Source organism: Crassostrea angulata, chromosome 8 (genome assembly GCF_025612915.1).
Source record: "Crassostrea angulata isolate pt1a10 chromosome 8, ASM2561291v2, whole genome shotgun sequence".
NCBI lineage: Eukaryota > Metazoa > Mollusca > Bivalvia > Ostreida > Ostreidae > Magallana > Magallana angulata.
Window position 1 is genome coordinate 51,968,842 of NC_069118.1, and position 10,630 is coordinate 51,979,471.

At 31.8% G+C, this 10,630-nt stretch overlaps 1 protein-coding gene across 1 annotated transcript; it reads left to right on the plus strand.

The window, feature by feature from the left end:
* The first annotated feature begins 123 nt into the window (after positions 1 to 123).
* Positions 124 to 8,084, plus strand: LOC128161337 (mannose-1-phosphate guanyltransferase beta-like). The gene is made up of 10 exons (XM_052824613.1): positions 124 to 190; positions 1,021 to 1,161; positions 1,641 to 1,721; positions 1,883 to 1,931; positions 2,415 to 2,557; positions 3,144 to 3,302; positions 3,674 to 3,752; positions 4,082 to 4,209; positions 5,582 to 5,764; positions 6,180 to 8,084. Exons 2-10 carry the CDS (start codon positions 1,033 to 1,035, stop codon positions 6,309 to 6,311), a joined length of 1,083 nt encoding a protein of 360 aa, XP_052680573.1. The 5' UTR covers positions 124 to 190; positions 1,021 to 1,032; the 3' UTR covers positions 6,312 to 8,084.
* The last annotated feature ends 2,546 nt before the right edge of the window (positions 8,085 to 10,630 follow it).

Here is a 10,630-nt window from a genome sequence, read left to right on the forward strand (position 1 = left end):
ATTAATTTAGAAGAATGGTCTTGTATTGAGAACTTTTCCCTGGTGTGTGGAGGACCCTTAAACTGAATCCGCGCCAGATCAAAGGAATTATTTTTTTATGAATGCACGAATAGACTTGTGTATAAATTGTTGAAAAGAAAACATCCACTTCCGGTTTGGGTTGACACGTTGTTACGTTTGTTTATCTTAGGTACGTTATGTTTTCTACTTTTCAGCTGAACTTGCAATGCATACAACCTAAGTATTTGAGTAATTATGTCAGAGAGACTATCTTGTAGTTTTTCCAAGTAATTATATGTCAAATTAACTGGGCAATAAGTGGTGACAGTGATTGCATCATAAAGTAAAACATACATACGTGTATAGGCAGTGCCCCGCCTGCTTTCAAAGTATTTTATCCTAATAATAATGAAAATTATGAGGCACCTCTCTCCTCTTGATAAGTCAGTGACATGTATGAAACAGGCCAATTTTGGTCAAACTCCTGTATGGTGCCCTATTTTACCTAACAAATTGGAGTCTTTTTTCTCCTTTCATATTGGATGGGCCCCTATCGGATTACCCTTTTCTGTAGAAATGTGCATCGTGTTAACAACTGAGGCAAATTCTTTGGCATGCATATTTCATAATAAAACATTCTTTAAAAAATTGTTGTCATCAATTTTTGCACTTCCGTATTTTATAAAATGCTAAACCAGAACATCTTGAAAGTCACAAAATATCAACATGTTTATGTCTTTTAATTAACCGATTGTTTTAATTCAAAATACGATATGATCATATTTATTTTATATCGTTTTTGAATAAAGATAGTTTACTGAATTTTAAAATGCTGAGCAGTTTTTAATACATTTGCATGAAACAATATCAAAAACCTTTTTCAAGTTTTAAAATCAATATCCCTGGTGTGTGTTTTGATGCTATAATATAATGTCTAATATCATAGATTAATCCTTTTTTTTCAACAAATCTTAACTTTTATTGAAGATGATAATTATGTGGGGAATTTTGTTCATATAGTTTGATACAACTATGAAGGCCTTGATTCTAGTTGGAGGATATGGAACAAGGTTACGACCTTTGACCCTTAGTGTAGCCAAACCGTTGGTAGAATTTGGTAACAAACCCATGTTACTTCATCAGCTGGAGGCATTAGTAGAGGTAAAAGTCAACACATACTACAAATAACATCAAACAGTTCACTAATATATAATTAGTTTAAATTTTACGCATCATGATTAAGAAAAGAATGTAACTCTCCAAATATTACTGTACATAACCAAATGAAGAATTGATTAGATTAGATATTAGATTAATTAAAATAACTTCTATGATTTAGAGAAGATTTTAAAAAATATCTGAGAATGAAGCATTTTCATTATGATGATTTGAAAAATGAAATTTGCAATTAAATTTATTTCAATTTTGTTCAGTGATTGAGCAACCTGTGAAGTACATACTGTGATTGATAGAAAGTGAGATTGTAACATAAATGCATTGATACTCAAGCCCCTGTTGGAAATTACAATGCCTTGCTTTGAAACCAGACGAGTATTAATTTTCAGATATAGACTTAGCTGATATACACATGTATATGAAAATATTTGTTATGCTTATACTCAAGCATTGTTCATTTGTAGGCTGGAGTGAAGCATATCATTCTAGCGGTCAGTTATAGAGCTGAACAGATGGAGCAGGAGCTAAAGAATGTAGAGGAACAGGTAGAGAGAGAGAGAGAGAGAGAGAGAGAGAGAGAGATTTAAGCAAAAGTGATGCAAATTTGATGAAGTAAAATATGCATCAGCTTATAATTCATCTGAATTTTGGCTTACAAACAATACAATAAATTATCTTTAATCATGTCTAATTTTTCTGTTGGTAGCTTGGTGTAAAAATCAGTATTTCCTTAGAAACAGAGCCTCTAGGAACTGGTATGTATACAGAGAGATAATTTATAATAAAGCAAGTGCACTTCTTTGTTTTCATCCTTTGCTACCATTCATCTCAAATAGTTGTAAAAAGGATCATGGTTACATAGAATAGTTTAATGTAAACAGTATATGTTTCATTCATTTAAGAAATATAGAAAGCCAGACTATACTAAAGGTGTCATAATTTGTTTATAATTTTTAACTCTTGATATTCGTAAATTTTTTTATCTCTGCGAGCTATATGATTGGTTTGAGCATATTTTATTGCAAAGGATATGCAAATGGTCTAGTCAGTAATACAGGGTACACTGAAATTAAGATAATATACCACAATCTTTGGTACATCATTGAAAAACTAAAAAAAATATGTTGGTTTAAAATATATAATTGCTATTCACTTGCAAAAATCTGTTGCATATAAAAGTTGATTAACAGTAGGGAATTGGATCAATGATTGTGACTCCCCATGTTTTGTTATTTTAGCTGGTCCTCTAGCTTTGGCCAAGGATCTCCTAACACAGGACCACGAGCCTTTCTTTGTCCTAAACAGCGACATCATCTGTGATTTCCCGTTCAAACAGATGGTTCAGTTTCACAAGCATCATGGTCGTCAAGGAACCATTGTGGTACGCTGGAAACAACCCTGTAGAATTCTTAGGCCACTTGAGTTTGTTTGCCCTCTTCTGAATGACTGACAAAAAAGGAACCAGATCAAGATATTTGCTTTTATCAATCTGAGTGCTACTTTTTTTTTTTTGATTGAAAAGCTATTTACTACTTAACTTTTTTGGAAGTTTGAAAAAAAAGTTATTTTTGTAACTAACAAACTGTAAGAAAAACACTGAGTTGAAAGAGGACAAACAAACATTTTTTTGAAAGGTGCTGTGAGATTTAGAACTTCAAGATTAATGAAATATGATATTGAGATTGCTTGAATTTTGTTTTACAAATGAAGTAAAATTAATGAGACACATATATTTGTTACTGTTTGCTCTTGTAGTTGTATACTTTCTCTGTGAGAAATTTTAATTTCACACTGTAACATCACATTTCAGAGGATGTGGGTAGTGTTTGATTACCGTATATACATGTTTATATACTGCATGTGCATGAACATGATGCTACTTACTTTAACACAGTAAGTCATGTCAAAATACTGCTTCATTGTTGTGCCTCTGTGTAAAATACAATTTTTCCCCTTTGTTGTCACAGGTTACAAAAGTAGATGAGCCTTCAAAATACGGTGTGGTGGTGTACGACCCAGAGAACGGGCGGATCCAAAAGTTTGTGGAGAAACCTCAGGAGTATGTGTCCAACAAAATCAACGCAGGGATGTACATACTCAGCCCCTCCGTCCTGGACAGGATAGAGGTGGGTATCTAGAGGGGGCAGGGATTCACTGTTGATTAGGAAGAGGGATAAAATAGGCTGAGCTGACTGCCCAATCCCATTCAATATACTATATTGAATAAAATATTGTTTAAATAAAATCACTGTTGCACAATTTTTGTTACTCTACGAGTTTTTTATTTGAAAAATTCAGTAATCAATGCTCAAATCCTTAAGAAGTATTTCTGGAGTCTCCTCCATTTAAAAAAGATACAACTTAAAAAAGGTAGAAAAGTCTTTAGCTCATGCAGGGTACATCATAAATAATTTTTGATCTACTTCTCAGTTATGTTTTGAGACAATAGATATTTTTATAATTCAAACTCTTGAAAATTGAATGTTTTTGTTTTCAGTTGAAGCCAACTTCTATAGAGAAAGAAGTATTCCCATTCATGGCGAATGATAATGATTTATATGCAATGGAACTTCAGGGTAAGATGTCAAATTCAGCATAGATTGACAAACAAATTCTAGTTAAAAAATCATACTATTACATGAATAGACTTTTCTCTATCATAAACAAACTTAAATGTTTATTGAAATGGAAAATGAAGTGATTTACTTCGAATAGCCTTTTAATTGGTGGGGTATAACTTGATCATAGAAGTGAAAGGAAAATCGCTAAATACCTGGTAATATACTTGCAACAGTTCTACTAAAATTTGTAAATGTCTAAATGTTAAGAAATACAAAGCTTAAAAAATCTAGATACATATATGTATGATGATCATTATAATAAATTTGCTATTTATCAACGGCAGGATTTTGGATGGATGTAGGACAACCCAAAGATTTCCTGACAGGAATGTGCATGTATCTCAGTTCATTGCGGGAAAAGTCACCTGATTTACTCCATAACGAAGAAGGCATTGTGGGTAATGTGTTAGTGGTAAGTTCAGTAAAAATATTTTTACCATTGATAACAGAGTTTAACTGTTCCCTTTTTAACCGGGTTTTCCAACGGAAAAATCCGGTTATTAAAATGGTGAAAATGGCGGGCGGGTGGGCGGGCGGCTGCCAAAAGGGTACCCTCATTGTACGGATAACTCCTCCTACAGTTTTCAAGATAGGAAGTTGTACTTTTGCAGATCAATTGTACATATATAAGAGGTGTGCATATTGCTAGGATTTTGAATTCTGATAATTTATCGAAAAAATACCAGCTTTTGAACGTAGTCATTTTTTGGCAAAATATTGCATATAGGGTACCCTCATTGTACGGATAACTCCTCCTACAGTTTTCAAGATAGGACGTTGTTCTTTTGCAGATCAATTGTACTTATATTAGAGATGTGCAAATTGCTAAAATTTTGAATTCTGATAATTTATCGAAAAAACACCAGCTTTTGAACTTTGTCATTTTTTGGCAAAATATTGCATATAGGGTACCCTCATTGTACGGATAACTCCTCCTACAGTTCTCAAGACAGGAAGTTGTTCTTTTGCAGATCAATTGTACATATATCAGAGGTGTGCATATTGCTAGAATTTTGATTTCCGATAATTTATCAAAAAAATACCAGCTTTTGAACTTAGTCTTTTTTTGGCAAAATATTGCATATAGGGTACCCTCATTGTACGGATAAGTCCTCCTACAGTTCTCAAGATAGGAAGTTGTACTTTTGCAGATCAATTGTACTTATATTAGCGATGTGCATATTGCTAGAATTTTGATTTCCGATAATTTATCAAAAAAATACCAGCTTTTGAACTTAGTCATCTTTTGGCAAAATATTGCATATAGGGTACCCTCATTGTACGGATAACTCCTCCTACAGTTCTCAAGATAGGAAGTTGTTCTTTTGCAGATCAATTGTACATATATCAGAGGTGTGCATATTGCTAGGATTTTGATTTCTGATTATTTCTGAAAAAAATACCAGCTTTTGAACTTAGTCATTTTTTGGCAAAATGTTGCGTATAGGATACTCCATTTCACTGGATATGGGTTGACATGGATTATGGATACAGTTCACATAAAAGAAAACCCGGTTTGCTGTCACATTGACAGCTTTTTACTTGTCTGAATTTAAGAACCACATTGCAGCCAAAATATAAAGTTTATAAATAGGAAAATTGTATATAATTGTAATTTTAATGAGTAATGTGTTTGATTTTGGTATTTTGGTCATTTTAATGTAGATACTAATATATTTACTGATGGAATACCTGGTTAATAGATTTTTAGCACACATCATTTAGAATACAGGTTATTGTTTTAATACAGAATACATTGCAATAATGTTTTGCTTTAAACATAGGATCCAACAGCTAAAATAGGAAGAAACTGTAGGATAGGACCCAATGTTACGATCGGCCCTGATGTAGTGATCGAGGATGGAGCCTGTATAAAGCGGTGTACGATACTGAGGGGAGCTCGAGTCCGCTCACACTCGTGGCTCGAGTCCTGTATCATAGGATGGAGATGTGTGGTGGGCAGATGGGTAAGCCATACAAAATAATGTATAATCTTATGATTTGTGAGATTCACTGGCCCAATTTTTATAGCAAGTTTTCCAGTTCATATTGTAGTCATTTGAAAAACAGAATGAAAAATCACGCCGAAAAAGTTTGTTGTATCAAAATGATAATTTTGTATCAACATTTCTTCTCTCTATTAGAAAATTAATGAAATTATACATTGTACATGAAAATAGCTGGTTTTTGTCTGACTCATAGACAGTAGATAAACAATTTTGTTATTAGCAATCATATTAATAGAAAGCTTTAAGTGTGCATTTTTTAGATTCACTAGCATTGTTTAACAACACTGTTCAAAGCTTTCTACATCAACAAGTTTTCTCTTTATCATTGATTACAAAAATAAACATGTACAAGGTTGTTTTTTATGTATTTTAGGTGCGGATGGAAAATGTGTCGGTCCTGGGAGAGGATGTGACTGTGAAGGATGAACTGTACATCAATGGCGGTAGAATCCTGCCCCACAAGTCAATCAGTGACTCAGTCCCAGAACCTCAGATCATCATGTAAACTCACCACTGGACCCCCCTCCCCCCACACAACAATAATCCATGGACGAACAGATCTGTGTACGTTTGCAACCATTTTAATTTTTCACTTTTATTTTTTTCAAGATACAAAACCATTTCTTTGAGGGTTATTAATTCATTACAAGAGGACAACATGTATTTGATATTTAATATTTATATGTCTATTTGGGATTTATTTGTAAAACAATTTACATCAGATTCATTGGTACATGTACAATCACATTCTTTAGTTCCTGTATTTTTCATCCCCCTGAGAAATGAATATCAGAGGACTAAGTACAATCAATCACACTATTATATGTTATGCATAATTTAGTTGAAACAGTGTATGAGACATTTACCGATACACTTTCTTGGAATTTTCGTCATATACTGTTATGTTTACTTAGATTGTCTATGCAAAAAGGGAGTAATAATTAACCATTTTGTTGTCAGTTCATAATGTAATTTAGTTAGAGATTTCAAGTTTATGTAGTTCACTATTCATCAAAATACATTTGTGTGAAATATCTAATTTTAATTTCTATTGATACAATATGCATAAGCCATTACATCACATGGAATGAAAGTAGTTCACAGTAAAGTAAAACACGGTTATGACAAACAGGCTTATAATGAATTGATGCTTTCAGTGAAGTGAATTTCATTCCCTGTGACTTAATTACATGTTGTAATCTTGACGGCTTTAACAAATTATGCTTATAACGAAGCAAAAACACCCATCCCTGGGACTTCGTTATAAACATTTAATGTATTTTGAGGGAGATAATGAATTGACTTTGCTCAGTAGGTAAATATGACTTATTAGTGTTACATATAGAAAGAATAGATTGATTTATATTCACATTTTTTTTCCTTCGTTTTTGGAGGGAGGAGGTGAAAAATTTTAAAAGAACATAACATATAATGGATGAGATATTATCATTTTTAGAAGTGTTACATAAATTGTAAGCCCAGTGTAAAATCATTAGCATAATGCCAAACAATGAAGTCATCTGTTAATGTAATTATTTATTTTGGTGCCAAGTTTCAGATAAGTGTTTTTATTAGTGTTTCATGTAACCTTTGCAAAAGTACATTTGCTTCATGATCCAGAGGCCAGGGCCCAAAGATATGAATGCAGAAATGTTCTGTCAGTAAGGAGATTTTTGTGGAAATCAACTTATAGTTACTGGTATTATTATTCTACATTATTTATGTACCATGTTGCTGTAAACAAGATATTTTGTAGCATCATACCATGACCTGTATATTGGTATTTACATTCCGTGCATGAAATCCTAATTGTATACTGCTGTAAGCTTTGTGTTTCACTCACAGAATTGTGCGAGCGAGAGATAGCGTGTTTTTTTATTAGGGAGACAATACTATACTTATCATTCATATTTATCTCGATTTGTCCTGAGTGTGAGATGTTTAGGTGTGAATTATCCCTTATTATCATGTGTTCTTTGTAGATATGGAAAATATCTCTAATTTTCACCCCATTTTTTATTGTTATATATGCGAGGGTGTACATGTATTTAGATGGAGCTTATCATGGTAGTAATATGACGAGATTGATGTATATAAATTAAATAACCACTATTGAGGAGTCAATGTATTTCTCTGAACACTGCCATTAATAAAGAAACAACTTGTATATTAAAGAAATTTTTATTTTGCTTAACAAATTATAATCATTTATGTAACACCAGAACAATGTTTTGCAGATATTAAGGTCGAATAAAGTTGTACTGGAAAATATACCAAATTTTCGTTTAGCTTGGCAGTCCCATGGACATGTATTAAACTTTACCTAAATTACTCCGTACACAACAACAAAATATTCGTAAGATTTGATGCATGATTAATTTCCCAGTCTTTTAATGTTACATTACCGATTTTTTACTCGTATAAAAAAATAGGATCTCAAATCGCACCAAATCATATAGATGTGAATAATGGCATTGAGTATAACCAACAACAATGCAAATTATACAATATCTGTCATTTGCTACTTTTATATTCTTCCATATGTCTGAGTTTGTTAATAAAAAGTACCGAAGTTAAGACACCATCTGTTTCGCCGTAAATGGAATTAAACTAACATAATATTACTATTCAAAACTGATATAAACAGTGATCATGATAAAAATAACGCACAAGTTATCTTTAACGACAATAAAACGACAGTTTGTTATTTTCAGAATCTATACTTCTAATATCAATAAACAGAGCTTAATTTTTTCAAACAGTTACCTTCAAAGACCATCCATGAACATATTAATTTTAATGTTCTGTCTTCTGGTAGCAGTCAACCAACGGAAAATTTAATTGAGTGCGTTGTTCGTCTTTTCATAGCTATCGAATTCGGAAACTTTGTCTATGCCTACAGAGTTCTATATATTTTTCAATATGCAGTGGATAACACTCACGTATTTGATATATTATGCTTTATCCATATTACCGGACTCCCATCTATTTTATTTCGTACTGCAAGTGGTCATGTTTTTGTTTCACCAACAAAAAAAAAAGAAAGAATGAAAAGAAACACATTTTCATTCATTGTTGCTATTTAAATAATTTCACAAGTTATAGCCTCCATATACGTCTATCAAAAGACTCCTTTACCCCACCCTATGAAATGCTCCTGATATGTAAAATGCCCCCTTTCCGTTTGTCATCGGACATTCTATCAGAGTTGGTTTTCCATACCTGTTATGCAGCTCTATAACAAAAAGAACGATTTCTCTCTGAAATGATGCGTGACAGATCACGTTATTGCGCTGGATATTTGCATTTCTTATTATCTTATTAAATCCCTAATTTAAAAACAAACTTTCTATCATATGTTTAAACTTGCAGTTTTAAAAGAATTATAAGTGTCATGATCTTTTCATAAACAATTACAAAGTTTACCATAGCATAAAAGAGTTACACAAAACATTTCCTCCCATCTAAGCATAGGAAGAATATATTTTTATGCCAATCTGAACTTTTTCTAAGATGAAGGCATTAATTCATGTATTGTTTGTTATTTGTTCTAGGTCATCTTGCGGTAAGTTTATTTTTATCGATTTTAGTGTGTCACATTTAAGGATTTTAATTTAATATTTTGAAGCAACTGCAAAAAAAGTTATATAAGATTGATCAACCAACTAAGAGAAGGTATGTTTTGGTTAAACAATAGGCATTTATTTGGCCCAATAGTTCTGTTACAAAAAAGTCGTTCCTATTTTAAAACAAACCTAACACAATGAAGGCACAAAAATAGCCTAATGGTAATGAGATACCCGGTATGATAAAACTTAAAACTTTTTAAAATTACAAATGAATTCAAATTGAAACGTTCGTTGTTAAACGTTTTTAAAAAAAATGAAATAAAAAAATTTCATTTTGCAAAATATGTTTACAAGAAATGATGAATATTAAATCAGATAGCAGAAATTATTTGACATGATTCTTTCGAGTCTGAATTAACACTGCATACTTTCAAATAATCGAAATGTTGCCGTCTTTATGTACGGCCTTTAGTAAAATATTACACTTTTTATCTCATTCAACTGATCAACAAAGATAGTAAACAACATGATTTTAATTTACATCTGTGGAATTTGTATTAAAATAGTCGGACTCATTTGCCAAAAGTATGTCAATTGTTTTTTCCTTTCACATTATATTTCATTAAATTGTTAAAAAGAACCCCTAGACCGATTTCGAAAAGACATAAATTAATAAATTCAAACGTTCTATAGCTTTTTAGCATCTCATTTAGATATTTTTTTAACCTTCAATTCCTGAGAGTTGATATTAAAGGGGCATGGTCACGATATTGGTCATTTTTTTTTTATTATTTAAAAAGCTTTAGGAATGCATTTCTAATGATCAAATGAAATTTGAGAGTCAGACGTAGAGTTATAAGCATGATACAGGGCTTCAATTCTTTGTCATGTAAACAAGGCTCATGCCCTGTTTTTGTTTACATAGTTTCAATATACATGTACCAGTAAAAATTATTTTTCAAACTGATTTGTCTATCTCTTTATTCATCAAGTTAAGCATAGATAAACAGTTCCTAACATTTAACACATTCATTTTTTACATTCAAGTCTAAAACCAGAATTTTCACTTCAACATTCAAAATGTAAACAAATTTTTAAAGCTTTGTTTACATAGCAAAGAATTGAAAGCTCTGTAACTTTCTTCTAACTCAACGAATGACACTCAATGTTGTGGTTGCATATTAAAAAGCCTTACTTAAGCATTGTAAACATTAAAATCAGAAAATTTATTTTTCACCCAAATCGTGACCATGCC

Excerpts from the sequence above, each read along its gene's own strand:
- LOC128161337 (XM_052824613.1), top strand. The coding sequence starts at position 1,033 with ATGAAGGCCTTGATTCTAGTTGGAGGATATGGAACAAGGTTACGACCT. Across the intron at positions 1,162-1,640 it reads AGCTGGAGGCATTAGTAGAG|GCTGGAGTGAAGCATATCAT; the intron begins GTAAAAGTCAAC and ends GTTCATTTGTAG. Across the intron at positions 3,753-4,081 it reads ATATGCAATGGAACTTCAGG|GATTTTGGATGGATGTAGGA; the intron begins GTAAGATGTCAA and ends TATCAACGGCAG.